This window comes from Sus scrofa, chromosome 1 (assembly GCF_054392235.1).
Source record: "Sus scrofa isolate SSC_HxYL_T2T_F1_AM1 chromosome 1, Sscrofa_HxYL_maternal_Yorkshire_Landrace_v2.0, whole genome shotgun sequence".
Taxonomy (NCBI): Eukaryota; Metazoa; Chordata; class Mammalia; order Artiodactyla; family Suidae; genus Sus; species Sus scrofa.
This window is the reverse complement of record NC_139383.1, coordinates 140,628,377-140,651,381: the sequence shown is the minus strand read 5'-3', so window position 1 is coordinate 140,651,381 and position 23,005 is coordinate 140,628,377. Positions and strand designations below refer to the sequence as shown.

The window sequence follows — 23,005 nt, the reverse complement described above, 5'->3', positions numbered from 1 at the left end:
CATGGTTCCTAGTCGGATTCGTTAACCACTGCGCCACGACAGGAACTCCTGTTTTCTCTTTTCTAATAATGCTGCATTTCTCTTCTTGCCCTGGCTGCCACGAGATTCCAAGACAAAGTCAAGGCTCAGTCACAGCAACTCAGCATTGGCATTCACAGGGGAGTGGCTGATGGACTAGACACAGGTTCGGGAGTTGAAGTTGAATTTGAAGTCCCACCTTGTCACTGCGTTTGTGGGCAAGAAACTGAAACTCTCAGCCTGAGCTGCCTGGTCTGTAAAATGGAGATGACACCTACCTCACAGAGCTGGTAATGTGCCTAGACCAGACACATACCTGTGCCCTCAGCCTCCCATTTCTCATGACATACAGGTCAAATAAACTGCCTCAAATCCTATTTGGAAGAGGCATATATAAATAAAAGACAATAGAATATTTAAGTCTTTGGTGGAATTAGTTGGTTGAAAGCATACACAATTTTAGAATTCTCAGATTTCTCCATGTCAAGGTTTTCACTTATTATTTTGCTATTTGAGTCTCAGTTGAAGATTCCTGTGCTCAAGGGGCCTTCCCCAACCCACCTGTTTGAATACCTTCTCCTCTTCTACTACTGTGTTCCAGGCTTAGCTTTGTTTTCCTTTTTTTTTTTTTTTTTTTTTTTTTTTTTGCTATTTCTTTGGGCCGCTCCCGCGGCATATGGAGGTTCCCAGGCTAGGGGTCGAATCGGAGCTGTAGCCACTGGCCTGCGCCAGAGCCACAGCAACGCAGGATCCGAGCCGCGTCTGCAACCTACACCACAGCTCACGGCAACGCCGGACCGTTAACCCACTGAGCAAGGGCAGGGACCGAACCCGCAACCTCATGGTTCCTAGTCGGATTCGCTAACCACTGCGCCACGACGGGAACTCCCGTTTTTTTCTTTTTAGAGCCAAGCCTGTGGCCTATAGAAGTTCCCAGGCTAGGGGTCAAATTGGAGCTGCAGCTGCCAGCCTACACCACAGCCCTAGCAACACCAGATCCAAGGTGCATCTGCCACCTATGCTGTGGCTTGCAGCAGTGCCAGATCTTTAACCCTCGAGCGTGGTCAGGGATCAAACCTGCATCCTCATGGACACTATTTTGGGTTCTTAACCCGCTAAGCCAGGATGGGAACTCCTCAGCCTTGTTTTCTTGACAACACTCATCTCTGTTGGACAGTATTCATTTGTCTCCTAGTTAGTGTCATCTGGCTGGGTTCATGTCTGTCTAGATTGGCCCATGAGCTCCCAGTGTCTAGGACAACACCCGGAATGTCATTACCCAGTAACATTTGAATGAACGGAGGGTGCATAAAATTTCAAGTCACTCCTTTGATGACTTGGAAAATAAAAATGCATTCTTTGTGGCACTGGTTTTGTTGGCACAAATGCGTTCTCTGTGACACCAGTCATGCTTTAGGAAGATATGACCAAACACCTATATGACATAAAATTATGTGTAATATTTGAAAAGTAGAATTTTTGAGCTGAAATAATGATTATCTTAATCATTAATGACTGGCTCTCCAGAGAAAAGAAAAGATGTTCTTTTTTCTCTTTTAGGTCAAAGAGCCTCCAGAAATCAATTTAGTGCTGTACCCTCAGGGCCTGACTGGTGAAGAAGTATATGTGAAAGTGGATTTGAGAGTTAAATGCCCACCCACCTATCCAGATGTGTGAGTACATTTATAAATAGCTTTGATGGGATTTCAGCTCTCAGTTTTGAAAACACAAAAACAGGGTGAAGTTGATTATATTTTCTTGTTCTTGCTCACCCGTTCCATGTAAAAATTTTTTCCTATCACCTGCCTTTCATCAAAACTACATCAGCAACAGACATTTTCATGAAACCTGTCTCCTGTTAAGTCAGCTTATAGTTAGTAGTCTCTGTGGTTACTAATATTTGCTCTGTGACTAATGTTTGCTTCCCCTGATGTGTTTATTCGATTCTTCATAAACTAGGAAGAGGAACTGTTTAGAAGAAAAAAATAAGGTGTGGTGACTATAAAAGCTTGTGTACTTAGTTTTAAAGTATGACTGGCATCAGGATTTAGAGTAGCCTTCTGGGCCTAATGGGACCTTTAGTTCCTAGCGTGAAGGAAGATTGAGAGTTGCTCATTTCTGGGGAGCTCTGCTAGCAAGTCTTCACTGAGCTGTTCCATCGCTGGTCTCTACACATGAATGCCAAGACAGTTCTCCAGTCCGTGAGACAGCCAAAAGCCTCACATATTTCCAAACACCCCCTGAAGGTAATACCCCCTCTGGTTGCAAACTCCTGGTAGAGAAAAAGCATTAGCTATGAAGACTCTTGTGGTTTGTTTGTTTGTTTTCTTTCTTTTTTTTTTTGGCTGTGGTGTGCATTGTTTGATGTGGAAGCTTAGTTCCCAGACCAGGAATTGAACCCAGGCCACAGAGATGAAAGTGCTAAGTCTTAAACTCTAGATCACCAGGGAACTCCCTCGAGTATTTTTTTTTTTTTTAAGGGCTACATGTGCAGTATATGGAAGTTCCTAGGCCAGGAGTCGAACCGAGCTACAGCTGCCAGCCTACACCACAGCCATAGCAATAGCAACTTGGGATTTGAGCTGTGTCTGCGACCTACACCACAGCTCATGGCAATGCCAGATCCTTAACCCACTGAACAAGGCCAGGGGTGGAACCTGCATCCTCATGGAGCCACAACAAGAACTGAGCCACAACAAGAAATCCTTGAGTCTTCTTTTTTGGAAGCACCATGCATAGTCTATGTAACCTCTCTCCAGACATTCCATGTAGAAAAGCAGATTGACTGGGTGATGTTTTATGGTTTGAGCTTGTTGTATGGAGAATCAGTGACAGATAAAAGGAAGTGCTGCCTTACACAGTGTGTACTAAATTTGTGGAATTTGTTATTTTAAGAGGTGATAGAGAACATGAAAATACAGAAAGGTCAAAATGAGCTCCTCAAAGTTCATAACTCACTTACTCCAAACTCTATACATAGAGTAAATATAGCAGGTATATAGAAAGTTGGTTAATGAATTAATTAAAGGGTGATTAATTTTATGAAATAAAAATGAGACAGTGCCTCTCTAGGTTTTATTTTTTTACCTTTTTTTTGGGGGGGGGGCGCCCACAGCATGCAGAAGTTCTGGGTCCAGGGGTCAAACCCATACCACAGCAGTGACCTGAGCCACTGCAGTGACAAGCGAGATTCTTAGCCTGATGAGCCACCAGGGAGCTCCTCTAGGTTTTATTTTTCCTCACACCAAATAGGTGGTGTCTTTTCCAATACCAGCCGGGTGTCCAAACAATTCAGTTCAATTCTGACACTAGTTATCCATAGTTATTGATAGGTGGGTTAGGCGCTCAGTCCCACAAGACTTCAGATGCCAGTTGCAAGTCCCAGGACTTCTCATCAGCTGGCTATAAATTCGCAGGTTCCCATGACCGCACCCCTCCCCAAACACACAAGGTTTGATAATTTGCTAGAACAGCTGATAGAGCTCAGGAAGGCACTTCACTTACTGTTACCAATTTATTATAAGAGATACAGTTCAGGACCCCCCAGATGGAAGAGATGCTTAGACAAGGAATCTGGGGAGGGTCAGAGAGTTTCCTTGCTCTCTTGACATTGACAGATGTCTCCTGTGGGGAGGGGACAATCACCCCTGGTTGAGAACCACTGCATTAGAGTTTCAGGTAAATCTTCATGCATCCACTTGGAAGAAGTATTATGGGCTGATTATTTAAGAAGCAACATGAAAATACTTATTTTTTTTCCACTTTTTTTTTATTCTGAAATTTTATTTTTATTTTTTACAGAATAAAATATATACATTTAAACACAATTACATTTTGCAAATACTTATTTAAAAAGTTAAAAAGGTAAATGTTATAATGTCAGGTCCATACAATTATGAATTATGTAGCAAGAGCATAAAGAGAACGTTGGAAAATTTAAAGCAAGTTTAATTAGTGTTGCAAGTGAATTTTTCACCATTCTATTAATATTGCTATATAAAGACTGCTTGATTTTTTTAAAATAATTATGTAAGTCTTGACTTAGGAGAATATTCCTAATCTTTGGAGATGATGTGGTGCAGGAAAACTTTTCTTTTCTGCAAAATAGATGCCACTGTGAGAGAGAGAACCCTGGGTTACATGGACCATATGTAGACCCAGTACCTTCTTTCAGGTTTCCATCTATCCAAGCAGATGATGATTGTAGCGATCTGTCACACTGAAGCATTGAGAGAATGCATAAGTATGTAAACAGTAAGGCTTCATCAAAATAAAATCCCATGAATTACTCAGAAATGCTTGATGGGAAGTGATGAATCATCTTCTCTTCTGTACAATTAAATGAAGCCTACTTCATCTCCATGAATTGTTATTGGATGTTTATGGGTTGGAAATAAGTGGAACCCCAAGGGCTGGTTGTACTTTCCCCAGATAGGAGGTGGTGACTCTTAGTCGTGCTCTGTAGGGATGAAGAGGACAGTGTGGTAGGCATCCTTAAGAGTTTGCAGAGTGGGAGTTCCCGTTGTGGCGCGGTGGAAACGAATCCAACTAGGAACCATGAGGTTGCGGGTTCGATCCCTGGCCTTGCTCAGTGGGTTAAGGGTACGGCGTTGCCGTGAGCTGTGGTGTAGGTCACGGCTTGGATCTGGCATTGCTGTGGCTGTGGTGTAGCCAGCAGATAAAACTCTGGTTCGACTCCTAGCCTGGGAACCTCCATGTGCCGCGGGTGTGGCCCTAAAAAGACGAAAGACAAAAAAAAAAAAGAGTTTGCAGAGTGCACAGGACTAGATGTGTACATGACTGAGTGAGAGTCAAAATGAGCAACTGGGACACAGCCTGTGGTGGGAATATTGACTGGATCGCTGTGGCTCCATCTTGCCCAGTTATTCTTGTCATGCCTTATTCTAGAGCACACAAAGGTACAAAGCATTTGGACTACTGCAGGTGAGCTGTCAGAGTTAATGGACACTGGGGGGTGAGCAAGGATCGAGTGTTACCATATGAGGGAGTACACTATTCATTAAGTTACCAGGCTAGAGTCACACACAGAGCTGCAGTGATTTTTTTAAAGTAGGCAGTAAATAGTAGTTGATGTTGGAAATTTGAATCAGATAGTAAAGCTGAAATCAGAGACTAGGAGTTGGAGAGACACTTGATCAAGTGTGGTCATCTGTGGGAGCAGAGCCCCTGACAGTCCGTGTGGACAACGGGCCAGCCCACTTCTGTCCCACAGCCTACAGGTGGCTCCATGTTGAGCATAGTGTTAGTGGAGATGCTGAAGTAGAGTTGAAACCCTGTTGACATGAAGGAAACCTTGCTGGAGGTACAGAGGGTTTCACAGATGAGGCCCTTATGAAATCCCCAAGCTTGGAACTTAGCAAATATTAATGCAGATAATCTATACTTTCTGAAATAACTCCTTTTTCTTTCTCTCTTTCTTTCTTTTCCAGAGTCCCTGAAATAGAATTAAAGAATGCCAAAGGTCTGTCAAATGAAAGTGTTAACTTGTTAAAGTCACGCCTAGAAGAAGTGGCCAAGAAACATTGTGGCGAGGTATGCTTTGTTAAACTGGAATTACAAGAGGACAGTAAAAATTTCATCATGTTCACCAGGGCTTGCCTTCTTGCCTTGTCTTTGGGTTAAAGGCTTTCCCATTGTACCTCACATCTATAAATTTCACTAGGATGTTTTGTTTTTTATTGGTATCTACAAAAGGAAGCATTGCAGTTTGTATTTCTTTAGTTTATAGTGCTTATGAATGACAAATTGTAGAGTGTATATAGATGGTACTATTGATGCTTAAGAATTCTTCTGAAAACACTCCATAGAAACCTGGCCATACCTTTGGCAAACTTTGGAGCTGGCATCATGACCTGATCTTGACTTGAACCTTCATGTTGGAAAATGTTTACAAGGAGATTTCTGATCAAACTTTGCCACCTCTCTCCTTTTCACATCAGAAGAACTAATTGTTTTCCTTCTTGATAGTTAGTGACACACTCACCTCCTTCAATGTCCCTTTTATAGTTGAGCATTTATACCTAGTTCAGCACTGATTCTTTTTTAATCCTCTGACATCAGGGTCTACATGAGCTCCCCCTTGGGTGGCAGAATTCTCTCTGGAGGGCTAGGCTGGTGACTTCTCAGGGCAGAGTTTTGTGGTGTGCATTATCTCTGTGTATACTGTGGGTATTATCTCTTAAGTATAATCGGCTCCTCACTTTCATGTAAGACCACTCAGTGTTGTTTCCATGTCTTGGCTATTGTAAGTAGTGCTGCAGTGAACGTAAGAATGCATATATCTTTTTTTTTTTTTTTTTTTTTGGTGTTTTTGCTTTTTCTAGGGCCGCTCCTGCGTATATGGAGGTTCCCAGGCTAGGGATCTAATCAGAGCCGTAGCCACCAGCCTATGCCAGAGCTACAGCAACTTGGGATCTGAGCCGTGTCTGCAACCTGCACCACAGCTCACAGCAATGCCGGATCCTTAACCCACTGAGCAAGGGCAGGGACCGAACCTGCAACCTCATGGTTCCTAGTCGGATTCATTAACCACTGTGCCATGACGGGAATGCCGAGAATGCGTGTATCTTTTTGAATGAAAGTTTTGTCCAGATATATGCCCAGGAGTGGGGATTTCTCAGTCATATGGTAGTTCTATATTTAGTTTTCTGAGGAACCTTCATCCTGTTTTCCATGGCGGTTGTACCAATTTACATTCCCACCAACAGTACAGAAGGGTTCCCTTTTCTTCACACCCCCTCCAGCATTAATAAATCTATTTGTAGACTTATTCATAATAGCCATTCTGACCTGTGTGAGGTAGTACCTCATTATAGTTTTGATTTGCATTTCTCTAATAATTAATGTTGTTGAACATTTTTTCATGTGCCTCTTGGCCATCCATATGTCTTTGGAGAAATGTCTATTCAGGTCTTTTGCCCATTTTTCAATTGGTTGTTTGTTGACTAGATTAAGAAGATGTGGTACACATACACAATGTAATACTACTCAGCCATAAAAAGAACTAAATAATGCCATTTAAACAGCAACATGGTTGGAATTAGAGATTCTCATAATAAGTGAAGTAAGTCAGAAAGAGACAAATACCATATGATATCACTTATATGTGGAATCTAAAATATGGCACAAATGAACCTATCAATAGAATGGAAACAAACTCATGGACATAGAGAACAGACCTGTGGTTGCCAAGAGGAATGGGGAGGGAGTGAGATGGACTGGGAGTTTGAGATTAGTAGATTCAAACTATTGCATTTGGAGTGGTAAGCAATGAGATCCTGCTGTATAGCACAGGGAACAAACCCAATCACTTGTGATGCAATATCATGGAAGATAATAGGAGAAAAAGAATGTACATATGTGTATAACTGGGTCACTTCGCTGTACAAAAGAAATTGACAGAACATTGTGAATCAACTATGAAAAAAAATCACTCAGTGTTTTTGCCTAGGCAGCTCACACTTAACTATTCCTTCCTATAAAAACTGAGAGGAATTAAGTACAGACTAACCCTAGGCCTCCAGATCTATTTTGGACCTCTAGAAAAGTGACCTCTAAGAAAGTATTTCACTCACATTCTGTAACACAGTCACAGCATCCCCTGAGGTGCTTTTGGGCTATAAAACTTTGCTCACCTAAGCTGTGTTTTTAAGAACTTCAGTGATGGCTATAAAACTTTGCTCACCTAAGCTGTGTTTTTAAGAACTTCAGTGATGGCTAAGCTGTGTTTTTAAGAACTTCAGTGATGGCTAAGCACCCAAAGTGCTTGCAGAATAGCTCAGACCAAAAAAAGAAGAGTAGGCCTTGGGAATTATTCCAAAGTTCTTTCCAGTTTAAGTTCCTTCTAGTGTAGTGTAATGACTAATTGAAAAATAATATGCATTTGTATTGAAAATTCACCTCTGCTTTCTTGGATTCATGATTTGTGATATTTTTAAAAAATTTTTGCTGCACAGTATTAACTATAATCACTATGCCATACATTAGATCTGCAGAACTTATTTATCTTATAACTGGAAGTTTGTACCCCTTTGACCAACATATTTCCCCTTTTCTCCCACCCTCTACCCTTTCCAGCTCCTGGTAACACCATTCTGTTCTCTCTGTCCACGAGTTCGGCTTCTTTCTTTCTTTCTTTCTTTCTTCTTTTTTTTTTTTTTTTTTCTTTTTCAGGTGCCTAGATGCTGCATGTGGAGGTTCCCAGGCTAGGAGTCAAATCAGAGCTACAGCTGCCAGCCTACACAACAGGCACAGCAATGTGGGATCTGAGCTGAGTTGTGACCTACACCACAGCTCACAGCAGCGCCAGATCCTTAACCCACTGAGCAAGGTGAGGGATCGAACCTGTGTCCTCATGGATGCTAATCAGATTCATTTCTGCTGAGCCACCATGGGAAGTCCAGTAGTTGTTACTTTTAATTACTAAGTAATATTCCATCTTATCAATGCATCACTGTTTGTTTAGCCATCCACCAGATGAAAGATGACCAGATTGTTTCAAGTTTGGAGCTGTTAAAATTAAAGCTGCTATAAACATTTATGTACAGGTTTTTGTATAAACATAAGTTTTCATTATTTGGAATAAATACCCAAGAGTACAATTATGAGTGTATGATAGTAGCAGGTTTAGTTTTTTTAAGAAATGGCCAAAAGTTTCCAGATTGGCTGTACCACTTTACAGTCTCACCAACAATATGTGAGTGATCCAGTTTCTTCATGTTCTTGCCAGTATTTGATGTTGTCACTTTTTTATTTTAGCTCTTCTAATGGAAATTGTGATGGATAATTTTATGTGTCAGTTGGCTAGGCCAGGGTACCCAGATATTTGACCAGACATTCTTCTAGATGTTTCTGTGAAGGTATTTTTCAGATGAGATTAACATTTAAATGAGTAGCCTCACCCAATCAGTTTAAGGCTTTAACAGCAAAAGAATGGCCTCTCTGGAAGAAGAGGGGATTGCCAAGAGATGGCCTTCCAACTTGAACTACAACATCAGCTGGGTCACCAGCCTGCTGGCTTACCTTGCAGATTTTAGACTTACCAGCCTTTATGATCACACAAACTAGTCCTTTAAAATCAGTCTCAGTCTTCCTCTCTCTCTGTCTCTCTCTCTGTCTCTCTGTCTCTCTCTCTCTCTCTCTCTCTCTCTCCCCCCTCTCCCTACCCCTCCCCATATGCACACACATCTGTATCTGTGGATGTTGCATCTGGGGACTCGGGCAACCATGGATCAAAAATATTCAGAAAAAAAAATCCAGAAAGTTCCAAAAAGCAAAATTTCAATTTGCCTCATGCCACAACTGTTTACATAGCATTTGCATGGTATTTACAATACTTAATGGTATTTTCGTGCTATTACGTATTGTAAGTAATCTAGAGATTATTTAAAGTATGTGCGGAAAGATATATGGAAATCCTGGTAGATTATATGGAAATACAGCATCATTTTATATAAGGGACTTGAGCATCAGTGGATACCAAGGGATGACTGTGTGTGTGTGTGTGTGTGTGTGTGTGTGTGTGTGTGTGTGTGTGTGTGTGTATGTGTGTGTGTGTATGTGTATGTGTAGGACCCTGACTAATACAGGTGTGTTTTTCAAGGTGAGGTGGAGTGGCTACTATAAATACGGAGGTCAGGAGAGACCCCTGATAAGGTGACATTTAAGCAGAGACCTGAGAGAAACAAGGCAGTGAACTCTTTAGGTCTGAGGGAGAGGAGGACCAGAGCCAGTTTGGAGAGTAGCTGTTATTTACATGCAGTCTTAGATGTTTTTATCAGATTTGTCCAGAAAATGCTAGTAAATAGGTTAGCAAAAGAAAAGCACTGCTTGGCTGCTGGCTCCTTTCTGGTATAGAAATCATTTCCCTTAATGTAACGGAATCTGCCTTCTTTCGCCAGCTTTCCTTCAAAGAGGTTTTCATAGAATAATTTGCCTCTTAGACTCTAGACTACTGTTTCCCAACTGTAAATAGAAGTATATCCATTGAAAGCCCCGGCTTCTGGTATAATAAAAAATACGTTTGGAGTTTCCTTGTGGTGGCACAGCGGGTTACAGATCCAGCATTGTTGCTGCTCTGGCATGGATTCAGTCTCTGGCCTGGGAACTTACTTACACATTCCGTGAGCGCACCCCAAAAAACATTACTTTAACTTCGCCCGACAATAGCTATGGTTTCTCTTCAAGAGAATGGTGAACACCAAGCGAACTAGCTTTTATATTCTTGTGTACAGTGACTTCTGTTACTTTTTTACCACCCTGTTAAGTCCTTTATTTTTTTTTTTTTTAATTTTTAATTTTTTTTTCTTTTAGGTATACAGAAGTTTCCAGGCCAGGGATCGAACCCGAGCCATGGCTGTGACCCGAGCTGCAGCAGTGACAATACCAGATTGTTAACCTGCTACGCTACCAGGGAGCTCCTGTTACATTCTTTCTGAAACAAGAAATTTTAATCTGCTTCATTGTAATTGAGGAAAAAGAAATTTCAAAGTGGTCTTCATCTGCAGGAAGAGCTTGGCACTCTTGGTGTTTTGAGGGTTTGGGTAATTAGTCAGTGTGGGGTCCCAGAAACCCTTGTTCTGTTGATTTACCAACTTAGGTATGATTTAGGATTCCTAGGGAAGGGAAAAGTGGCTTCCTGTGTTCACATAGCTTGTCTGTGGGCGGGGGGCTTTTTTCCTTCAGATACTGTGAATGCTTCCCTAGGTGGAAATGAAATGCTTCCTAGGTATTGATTAGCCTCCTACTGGCCCTTTACTAGCAGGGAGATGTGAGGCCTTTAAATATTTGCCTCTGTACCCCAGTAGGATGTTTTCCGTATGCTGTATAGATAGACAGAAGCTCTCAGCATTATGATTATTCTCTGCTCAGCTAACATCGTGTAGGCAAGTTTTCTAGTTGGGAAGGTAGTTTTTACTTTTATGCAGTCTTAAATATTTTACCAGATTTATTAATACAGAAAACGATTTTATTGGATTTATTCTACAGAAAATGCCAATCAATTAACTGGGACTGCAGAAGAAAAGCGAAGCTTTTTATTTATCTAGATGGTGATTTATCTTGAGATGAGTGCTATAAAAGCTTTTTCCTGCTGTGGTTGCATCCTATAAGTAATTCAGAACATGTCACATTAAATGACTGTCCCCATGGTGAGAGGGGCTCGGTAGGCCTGCATGTTTTCCTGTAGTCTCACCTTTGGGCCCTGTCTTCCCATCACTTGACCATTTGTGGTTGATTTCCACCCTTACGTTTAGGTGATGATATTTGAACTGGCTTACCACGTGCAGTTATTTCTCAGCGAGCACAACAAGCCCCCTCCCAAGTCTTTTCATGAGGAAATGCTGGAAAGGCAGGCTCAGGAGGAGCAGCGGAGGCAGTTGGAGGCCAAGCGGAAAGAGGAGCAGGAGGTGAGACCCTGGTCACCACGATAACCAGCCTGGAGGACTGCGAGTGCCTCTAGGTTTTTACTGTCCCTGCCTACGTGCTTATTGGGATTTATTTAAGTTTTGCTCAGCATTTGATCCAGGAATCATGGATTCATGTGAGAGAAAGCCCTCTGGGTAACCAGAAACTAAATACTGTGAATGGTTCTCTCCCGACAAATACCAGTGCTGTGCCTAGAACCTGTGGTCTTGGTCTTTAAAATTAAAAAAGAAGACGTCAGTTTAACCAAGCTTCTTGTGCTCTTTCTGCACTTGTAAAGCTGTTGAGGACTTCACTTGGTTTTAGAGTTTCTTCTCTTCTTCCCTCTATGGGACAAGTATCTCATGCCCAAATCAGTAGCCACGAGCAGAGACTGAACTTTTTTGGTTTTGACCATAGTAGTGACCTGAGCCACAGCAATGATAACCCTAGGTCCTTAACCTGCTGAGCCACCAGGGAACTCCTGAAATTTAACTTTTTATGTTTACTAACCATTTGTCTTTTTTCTTTAATCTACTTGCATAAGGATGTACCCTCCTGTGGTTTGTTTGTTTGTTTTCCTTTTTAGGGCCGAATGTGTGGCATATGGAAGTTCCTAGGCTAGGAATAGAATAGGAGCTGCAGCTGGCCTTCATCATAGCCACAGCAAGGCCAGATCTGAGCCACATCTGTGACCTACACCACAGCTCATGGCAACCCCGCATCCTTAACCCACTGAGGGCGGCCAGGGATAGAACCCATGTCCTCATAGGTACTAGTTGGGTTAATTACTGCTGAGCCATGACAGGAACTCCTCCTTGCTTTTCTTAGGTCCTTATTCCTGCTTCATTTTGTTCATTGTGTGCTTGTGTTAACATTGTATTTTTGGGTCCCATTCATTTTGTTAATGCTTATCTCCTATTGTGTAGACTAGCTATCATTTAGGGTTTAAAGTTCCTTGATTGATTTTAAGAAGACACATTTTTATTAGAAAATAAAGATATTTAGCTAACCATCTTACTTTGTTGTATTGCTGTAATCAGCTGTAAGTTTTTATATCTTGTATTATTTCTGTTATAGTTTTGGTAAGTCTGTTATTGGTTTTGGTATTTACCACATAAAATTTTAGGGGACTCATAAAAAACACCATTTTTCTCTACCTAAACTCAGATACGCACATGAGCAATAGCTAGATGAGCCAAATAGGTAAAGATCAAAATGTCACTTTTAGGAGTTCCCTGGTGGCCTAGTGGCTAAGGACTCTTGCTGCTGTGGCTCGGGTTTGATTCCTGGCCCGGGAACTTCTGCATGCCACAGGTCAGGGCCCCCCAACACACACAAAGAAAATGCCCTTTTTAATACTGAGAAAGCTGATTGGGGAATGCAGCTGGAGGTCTCTGGTTGGGGCCCATACCCAATAGCAGAGGGCAGCCACAAGTGCATGTCCTCTGCAGACAGGCAGACATCAAAGAGAAGGGGCTCAGTCCATGGTGGGGAGAAGTGAGAGGCTGGTGGTGTTCCTGCAGCGAAAGCTCCTCCACATGGAAACCCGAGGGGTGGGGAATAAGTGTCCCTCCCCCCACAGCTTTGACATCCATTTAAGTGGGACGCCTGTTGCATAAGATCTCTGATATTCGGGGGGTGGGGGATGCGCTGGGGTCGTGGGATGGAAATCCTATAAAATTGGATTGTGATGATCATTGTACAACTATAAATGTAATAAATTCATTGAGTAATAAAAAAAATCTCTGATAAAACTGATGTAACTACAGTTTGTACTAAAGTTCTAGATGGTCAGGTCTCTTAGGAGAGGAGGGCTTGAGTTATTGAAATGCAAAAGTTTTTTTATGATTTCAGAATTTATATGTGGTATGGCCTTCAAAGATCAGCATTTGATGGTGTTATGATTTATTTCAGCAACGTGAAATCCTTCATGAGATTCAGAGGAGGAAAGAAGAGATAAAAGAAGAGAAAAAAAGGAAAGAAATGGCTAAGCAGGTACTCTATCAGTTCTGCTCTACTCCAGGAGTTTACATTTTGCTAAATAGAACACCTTTTTCCTTCCATTGATGAAATTTGAATTATTGTGTCTTTAAAATACTTGAATGTTTGAGACATCAGGGCCCCTGTCCTTCATCCCTCATTATTCTTTTTCCCCTCCTTTGTTACTATCAGAAATAAAACTTAAAATGAAGCACTAAAAAAGCCCCCAAATATCATTCATTGTGTGTTTTAGATTCTTCAAATAGATAGCAAAATTTAGAGTTGTATATTATCTGTAGATGCCTTAGACTTATGTAACTATAGTAGTTTATCAAAAATGTCAAAGGAAAGAGGAGATTAAAGCTTTGGTAATCAACTGGAATTCTTAGTACTTGGAAAACAAAACTGTCTACTCATACTAAAGACTGAGTGGAAGCCACATGGATCTGCCTGAGATTTTTTTCTGAGATGGAAAAGGATTCAACAGAGCAGGTTTAAAAACCAGCAGTGGAAAAGCATAAAGTCCTTTTTCCTGTATTTTTCCTAAGTCCAACTCAATCAAAAATCCAGTTACACATGTTTGGGGAAATCCACAGAGAATTTTGCTCATTCTCTTTTATAAAATTATGGCATTTAATGTAAGGGAAACAATAGGGAGCAGTGGGAGGAAAGCACCGATGTACCAGTAAGTAAGCAGCACCTGGCTGAAAGCTTTGACTCTTTTACTGCCTGGCCCCGTGACCTTGACAGGGACATTCTCTGTCACTCATTTTCCCCATTCTTTAAAATGGGACAGATAATGCTTCCCTTTCTGTCTCATGTAATTATTCCCACAGGTAAATGTACTGCCGTTTGTGAACATACAAAGCTGTACACAAATTTACTACTGTTCCCACCAGCTCTCCTATCTTATGTCTGATTTGCCTTCCCATCAGCCACTCTGCTCTTTGTTTTGTTTTTTAATTATGTATGTATTTATTTATTTATTTGTCTTTTTAGGGTCACACCTGTGGCATATGGAGGTTCCCAGGCTAGGGGTCCAATTGGAGCTGTAGCTACCGGCCTACACCAGAGCCACAGCAACAGCAACACCAGATCCAAGCCGAGTCTTCGACCTATGCCACGGCTTGTGGCAACGCTGGATCCTTAACCCACTGATCAAGGCCAGGTATCAAACCTGCGTCCTCATGGATACTAGTCAGGTTCACTAACCAATGAGCCACAGCAGGAACTCCTATTTTGTTTCTTTGGGGTTGTTTGTTTTGTCTTCTTCTAGGCCCACACCCGCCGTATATAGAAGTTCCCAGGCTAGGGGTCTAATCAGAGCTGCAGCCACCAGCCTACACCATAGCCACAGCAACGCCAGATCCAAGCCGCATCTGCGACCTACACTACAGCTCATGACTCCTTAACCCACTGATCAAGGCCAAGGATTGAACCCACAACCTCATGGTTCTTAGTCGTTAACCACTGAGCCACAACAGGAACTCCCTATTTTGTTTTTTTAACAGTGTTCAAAATAGTGTAAAGTTGAAGTCAAGATAGATAAAGGAACAATGCTACTTCTATCAATAGTCAGAAGAGACTATTCAAAAAACGGAGACACCCCCCACACTCCATATATATAAAACTGATTTTTTTGACACAGGTACAAATATAATTCTGGAGAAGAGATAGACTTTTCAACAAATGGTGCTAGAACATTTTGTTTTGTTTTCCATTATGGTTTATTACAGGATATTGATGTGCTTTCTTTGAATGCCTCCTTCTGTTCATCACATGCTCTTCTAACTTTTTATGTATTCCATGATTCTAAACATTTTCATTTATAAAATTCACATTATCTTGAAACTGTTACCTGGCCTTCAGTTCTTGAACCAGTACATATTTGAACATTACATTTTTAAAAGTTGAGTTCAACTTTTATTACACCTGGAAACATTCAGCGTAAATAAAATTTGCACTCTCTACATAGGAAAAATTATGTACCATGATTGTCTTTCATTTATGACTCATGTCTAAAGTAAGTTTTACTTTTCTTTTTTCAAGGAACGTTTAGAAATAGCTAGTTTGTCAAACCAAGATCAAACCTCTAGAAAAGACCCAGGAGGAAACAGAACAGTTGCCCTGCTACACGGAGGCTCTCCTGACTTTGTAGGAAATGGTAAACATCGGACCAACTCCTCTGGAAGATCTAGGTAAGTCCTTGAGATTTCCGATCTGGAAGGATGAAAAAATGTAGAAGGATCAAAACAACTTGTAGTGAAATTTGGTGGAATTGTCACATGATAATTTTAATAACTTCCAAAGCCTATATATCTTAGTATGTTAGGTAGCAGTGTAAAATAAAATTTTCCTGGGTTTTAACACTTTCCAGGTGTCTTTCATGAAGCCATTTATGATTCATTCCCCTTTCTAATAGTTACAGCACTTTCCAGTCTTGCCTCCAGTGTATTTGATCTGACTTTTAATAATCTAATTTTCAGTCGTGATTTAAAAGCTTCTCTTCCATCGGAATCATCATACAGTCAGATTTCACACTGTGTGAGTTTTCGGCCTGTAGTGCCTACGGTCCCACCACAGGTGTGGGCAGTGCTCCAAAATGGGCACAGGTGTAGAGAATGCTTTACGAGAAGCCTCAGCTTTGCTTTTTAGGTGCCTCAGAAGCTTTTTAGGAGCCTCGCCTTTGCTGCCAGGGCTCCCCTCCCTGTTGCTACTGAGGACAGTGGGCTTCCCCATCATTGACAGTGGGTTCCTGGCTTGTTCCCTGTCATCAGAGGTCACATGAAAGATACTGTCTCTTCCTCCATATCCTCTTCCACTAGAGAATTGAGACTTCTCTTTCTATTTGCTGTGCCCCCTATGGACCAGAAAGGAATTTTAGTACAGAATCCATTTGTGAGTACGTGGGTGATTGAGTGGTATAGGTATTATAATTCAGCTTCTTTATGTATTTAAACTATTTCGTGTGAGAATCTAAGCAGCACTCAAAACCAACATTTTCTTCTATAAAAAGAAATATTTTGGGTACCAAACTAAAGGCTTATATAATCTTTTAGGTGATAGTTTGTTTATAGGAATTCAGTTCTTTCCCTAATTATCTACTTTAAAAAAGAAATCAGCTCAGAAATCATATTGATATTAACATTTGACCACCTACTGTTAAAGTGAACTAAATGTTTTCTTGAATGTGGTTTCCGGTAACAATTCCTTTTTAAAATTATAACTTCTTGCTCCAATTTAGATTATTTTTCCAACTGGGCTTCCATTAGGTAACGTAGTTTAAAGTTGTCAGAGTATTTCACTAGGAAATATGACACATTCCTTTTGTGTTAGAAACAGTGGAAATAAATCAATGCCACAAGTAAGAACATATAAAAAACAATTTTTTTTAGTTTAAACATTTTCTTTTTTGTGGCTAACTATAAAGAGTTGGCCCAAGATTAGACTTGCTTCTGAGATTGGAAATCATAAACAAATTATTCAAGAAAGAATGGGAAATTTTCTTTCTCCTTGGCATAGGTAAAACAACTTTCAAGTAGTGCTTGTGAAATGACATTTGTATGTCTTGGATAGAATGACACCTCATGAGCATTGAAGAAGAAATTGTTTTCCTCTATTGTTTGCCAAGGTTGTTGCACAAACCTGCATGGAACTCTGGCACCATGTCGGCTACTGACTAGAAAAGAATCAATCTTTCTTAAAGCATAGTTTTCATGCTTCTTTGGTTAAGAAATAAAAAGTCCTTGATATACGAGAGTACTTTATGACATACTCTTGGTTCTTTTTCTTCCTTGCAATTTACTAGTCTTTATGAGGTGGAAAGCCAAAGGAAATAAGCAGAGTGTTACATTTTACTCTTTCACTTAGTAGCTACATTTGTTAGAGTTGACAGAGATGGCCTTGTCATTAGTATTGTCAGCAGGCAGTATTCAAATTGACTCCAACTAGAAGCAATACAATCTATAACCAGATACTTAATGAGCACTTACTAAAGGCCAGACACTGTTCACAGTTATGGGGATTCAATAAACAAGATTAAGAAGGAAGCTGGTTTCATAGAACTTATATTTGAGTTGCAGGAGACTGTCCACAAGCAAACAAGAACATGTCAGATAGTGACTAGTGCTCTGCAGAGAATTTAAATAGGCTGTATTGAAGGAAGACTGGGTGGCTACTTTAGATTTGGTGTTTGAAGGCAAGGGTTGAAGGATTAGTCCTGAGTGACTAAAGGACAGTGGCTTTAGATTGGAAGGGGTACTGGCTCTGGATGACGAGGAGGAGCCAGCTGCCCAGCTGAAGAGCTGGTGCAGAAGACCCAAGGGCGGTCTGAGCTTGTCCTGCCCAGAGTTCATCAAACTGTGTAGTGAGGCTAGAATGAGCTTGTGTGGAGACCGTGGTTCCAGGGTGGGCGGGGTGTGTCACAGAGGCCTCTGTTGGCTGGGTCAGGAGTCCAGGTATAATGAGAAGCCTTTTGAGGTTCTAAACAGGAATAAAATATCATCAGATTCACTCTAGGTGAAGTTCTTCCTGGCTGCTAGTGGAGAGTAGACGGCAGGGGAGCAGCAGCAGAGGAAAGGTTTCACATCTTGTTGCTTCTCCCTCTCCCTTTCCCTCACCCTCGGTGGAGCCAAGCTCCTGCCCACCTCAGGGCCTCTGCTGATCACTCTCCCCACATGGCTGGCTCCTCCTTATCATTCAGTTCTCTCCTCACTTGTGTTCTCCCCTCAGAAACTTTCCCTGAACCCCACGCCACTCCCCTGCTTACCCACTTGTTCTCTAATTCCCTATTTATTTATTTGTTTTCCACTGTACAGCATGGGAACCAAGTTACACATGTATGTATACATACTTTTTGCTTCCATTGTTGTGTTGCAGTGTAAGTATCTAGACATAGTTCTCAATGCTACACAGCAGGATCTCATTGTAAATCCATTTCAAGAGCAATAGTTTGCATCCGTTAACCCCAGACTCCTGATCCCTCCCACTCTCTCCCTCTCCCATTTTATTAAATTTCTCTATAGCAGATACCGCTAGCTGAACTTCATGGTCATTTGTTTCCTTTTTAATGTCTTTCTCCTCTCATGAATGTGTAAAGTTCTTCAGAGCAAGGACCTCACCTGTGTTTCCCTCAGGGTTTGAAACAGTGCCTGGCAGAGACAGTACGTGCTCAGTGAACATCTAATCAAGGGAGGGGAGACGGGAAAGACAACAAAAAGGGAGAAACTGTCTTTTTGGCCCTGTAGGGTCTGCAACCTCTTTAACCAGGGTGATTCTGCTTTTCTTTTTAAGTGGGGTATGTCAAAAATCAGTATTTATTTATTTATTTAGTAAGGCTTTATTTAAAGAAAGGTTTCCAATGCTTAAAACAAGAGAAAGAGGAGTTCCCATCATGGCGTAACAGAAACAAATTCAACTAGGAACCATGAGGTTGCAGGTTCGATCCCTGGCCTTGCTCAGCAGGTCAAGGATCTGGCATTGCCATGATCTGTGGTGTAGGTCACCATCTTGGCTCGGATCTGGCATTGCTGTGGCTGTGGCATAGGCTGGCAGCCGTAGCTCCAATTGGACCCCTAGCCTGGGAACCTCCGTATGCCACGGGTGTGGCTCTAAAAAGACAAAAAGAAAAAAAAAAAAAAGAGAGAGAGAGAGAAAGAGAACAGAAAGCCACTCACTGTTCTAGCAGAAAGAATTTAAAGGCCTACTACTCAAGGGTCTGGATGCCTAATTTAGTCTTCTAAAATTGAACTGTGTCTTATTCTCTGTCATTTATAAGACCTAGTTAATGTTATTTGGCAGTTTTGTTTAATACGCCCTTTATCCTTGTGTACTACCACAGCTACTTGGAAAAACTGATAACGTGGTTATCAGTACCTCTAATGACATTGCAAACCCCCTTGAACATTCTGTAATCTAGAATTAATCATTGGTGAATGACACCAGTGTTACTGCTTCTAAATACCATTTGCTTGTATTGGGATGGCTATTTCTGCTGGAGTTTGGGTTCTGTTTTACTCTTTAATGAATTAGATTCCAGAGGGTTGTTCAAACCCAATTCTGATGAGTCCAAAGTAGATAGTATCAGCCTCCTATATATACACATTTTGACGTATAAACAGGAAACATCAATGACATTGGATTTTGCTTCTTTATTTCTTCTCTTCAAACTCTTTATGACTTACTTTTAAAAAAAAATTCTTATTATTCTTGATTTACAGTGTTCTGTCAATTTCTGCTGTACTGCAAAGTGACCCAGTCATATATATATTCTTTTTTTCACATTATCTTCCATCATGTTCCATCACAAGTGATCAGATGTAGTTCCCTGGGCTATACAACAGGATCTCATTGCCTATTCACTCCAAATGCAATAGTTTGCATCTACTAACCCCAAACTCCCAGTCCATCCCACTCCCTGCCCCTCTTTCTTAGCAACCACAAGTCTGCTCTCCAAGTCCATAAGTTTTTTTCATTTCTGTAGAAAGGTTCATTTGTGCCATATTTTAGATTCCACGTATAAGTAATATCATATGGTATTTGTCTTTCTCTTTCTGACTTACTTCACTTAGTATGAGAGTCTCTAGTTGCTTCCATGCTGCTGCAAATGGCATTATTTTGTTCGTTTTTATGGCTGAGTAGTATTCCATTTCATATACGCACCACATCTTCTGAATCTGTTCATCTATTGTTGGACATTTCGGTTGTTTCCATGCCTTGGCTATTGTGAATAGTGCTGCAGTGAACATAGGGGTACATGTATCTTTTTCAGTGAAAGCTTTGTCTGGCTGGATCATATGGTAATTCTGTGTTTAGTTTTCTGAGGAACTTCCATACTGTTTTCCATAGTGGTTGTACCAATTTATACTCCCACTGACACTGTAGGAGGGTTTCCTTTTCTCCACACCCTCTCCAGCATTTATTTGTAGACTTACTAACGATGGCCATTTTCACCAGTGGGTGATTTACTTTTTATCCTTCAAAACTGTTCCTGCTCTCAAACAATCTATCCTATGTGGCATGTATCACATTTGTCATTTTCTTGACACTTTCACTTTTAAAATGATCTCTATTTTTATTTCAATCCTAATGACACATCTTTTCTTACTAGCACTCTTAACATTCTCATTGCACTTGTACCTAACAGTCATGCTGGGGTGATTAATGTTCTAAAACACCTTAAAACCAAGCATTTACAGGAGTCCCCACTGTGGCACAACAGGATTGGCAGCATCTTTGCAATGCTGGGATTCAGGTTTGATCCCCACCCCAGCACAGTGGGTTAGCAATCTGGTGTAGGTCACAACTGTGGCTCAGATCTGATCCCTGGCCTGGGAACTCCATATGCCTTGGGTTGGCCAAAAAAAGAAACAAACAAACAAAAACAAGCATTTACACACTGCAAACTAAAGAACTTAGAGGTACTAAGACTGGAATTCCTATTGTGGCTTAGCAGTAACGAACCCTACTCATATCCATGAGGATGCAGTTTCAGTCCCTGGCCTTGCTCAGTGGGTTAAAGGGTACGGCATTACCGTGAGCTGTGGTGTAAGTCACAGATGTGTCTTGGATCTGGCATTGCTGTGGCTGTGGCATAGGCCGGCAATTGCAGCTCCAATTCGACCCCTAGCCTGGGAACCTCCATATGCCACACCTGTGGCCCTAAAAAGCAAACCCCCCCAAAAAGAGGACTAGTCATTTTAGTCTTGGAGGGGGCAGAGTTTATGCGGAGATGCTTCCAGATTGTTTATAAGTCTAGCGCATGGTTCTACATCTGATCCTTTTCTCCATGAATTGCATGTGCCCCTGGTTGCACAAATAACTTGAGAAGCAGAACTTTAAACAGAGCCACCGTGTATTAGTCATTCCCTGGTGCTTAGAATATGTGGATACACATGTGGTCTGAGAAGCTCAAATCATAATAGGTCTTGCCAGTGTGGGAGGGGTGAGGGGAGGGGAAAATGTCTAGGATTGAAGGTCGGATGCCCAGTTAATAATGGGGTATTTCAGGAACTCCCACTCTAGCGCAAGGGGATGAGTGGTGCTTTGGGATCCCTGGGATGTGGGTCTGATCCCCTGCCAAGCACAGTGGGTTAAGGTTCTGGCATTGCTACAGCTGTGGCTTAGGTCATCACTGTGGCTCAGATCTGATCCCTGGTTCGGAAGTTCCATATGCCACAGGGCAGCCAAAAATGGAAAAAAATAATTTTTTTAAAATTAAAAATAATGAAATATTTCATGTGTCCAGGAGAAATTTGTTGATGACCTGAACAGTGCAGGGAAGTTGGAGAGGAGAGCTGACATTTGGGAATCAATTAGATGCAGGAGATCTAGGAGCTCAGGGAGACTTAGATGTTTTTTATGAGTCAGACCAAATGGATGACTATGCCTCCAACCAAAAGAACAGAACCAAGGGGGAAAATCAGATTGAGAGTGGGTAGGAGGGAACTGGTGGTTTTAATGACCTTGCAGGGGCATGAAGAGTAAGTAAAAGGTGCAGATGTGGAGACGGCAGATGTATAAGTTTGAAAATGAAGAACAAAGTTGGGCTGGGATTGAGGGAGAGAAGAATGGATGTGAGAGAGTGCCAAGACCAGTTCAGCAGGTGAGGGCTGAAGAATGGGTGCTGTGAAACTTAAGGAAAAAGTTAACATAAAACAAGACACAGAGACATTTATCTTAATTAAACATGGGAACTGGGGAACTCAAGGTCTCAGGGACCAAGATCCCTGCCTTAAGAAACCACACTGCTTTTATTGTGCTCTTTAGGATCATGTCAAGTGAGAAGGGGGTTTTAGGTGCAGGATATAGTTTTTTATTTTTTTATTTTATTTTATTTTATTTTTGTCTTTTTTGTCTTTTGTTGTTGTTTGTTGTTGTTGTTGTTGTTGCTATCTCTTGGGCCACTTCCGCGGCATATGGAGGTTCCCAGGCTAGGGGTTGAATCGGAGCTGTAGCCACCGGCCTTCGCCAGAGCCACAGCAACGCAGGATCCGAGCCGCATCTGCAACCTACACCACAGCTCACGGCAACGGCAACGCCGGATCCTTAACCCACTGAGCAAGGGCAGGGACCGATCCCGCGACCTCATGGTTCCTAGTTGGATTCGTTAACCACTGCGCCACGACGGGAACTCCAGTTTTTTATTATTATTATTATTTTAAAAGTCACATAGCCCATAGCTGGTTAAGCTTTTATTCTGACCTTTAGGCATTTAACAATCAGCATTGAGGAAGCTTGGCGTCAGCTATCTATGCATAGCATCTGGAGAATCACCATTGTGCTTCTGCAGACAGCCGTGCCTGGCGTGCCTATCTGCAGGAACACTGCTGCGTGCCTAGGTTTGTACCTCAGTTCTCCTTGCTAATACATATCTTGCTAACTAGACGGCTCATAAACCCCTTGGGGCCATGAGGCTCATCTTCCTCTTATTCTTTAGAGGACATATCATGCTGTGCAAACCGAGTGCCTATCTGCACAGATCCAGCATGCCTAGACCAACACATTATGTCCTCATTCAGCTGACCATGAATAACTTATGCCTTCAGGTCTTTGTTCTTAAGCTTAAGTCATTTGCCAGCACTGC

General features: G+C 41.5%; 1 protein-coding gene across 19 annotated transcripts in view; it reads left to right on the top strand.

Moving 5' to 3' along the window:
- Nucleotides 1-23,005, top strand: part of EIF2AK4 (eukaryotic translation initiation factor 2 alpha kinase 4) — a 118,116-nt gene that overhangs the window by 12,794 nt on the left and 82,317 nt on the right. For 14 of the 19 annotated variants that reach the window (XR_014813080.1, XR_014813089.1, XR_014813088.1 and 11 more), the window contains exons 2-6: nt 1,579-1,691; nt 5,469-5,571; nt 11,292-11,444; nt 13,357-13,437; nt 15,472-15,620. Coding sequence is in view for 10 of the 19 variants with exons in the window: in XM_021097886.2 (XP_020953545.1) it covers nt 1,579-1,691; nt 5,469-5,571; nt 11,292-11,444; nt 13,357-13,437; nt 15,472-15,620 (599 nt within the window). In the remaining 9 variants the exon portion in view is untranslated. Of the gene's footprint in view, nt 1-1,578; nt 1,692-5,468; nt 5,572-11,291; nt 11,445-13,356; nt 13,438-15,471; nt 15,621-22,629; nt 22,761-23,005 lie in introns of all 19 variants that reach the window. The other 5 variants (XR_014813104.1, XM_084973018.1, XM_084972979.1 and 2 more) reach the window with 1 other exon arrangement.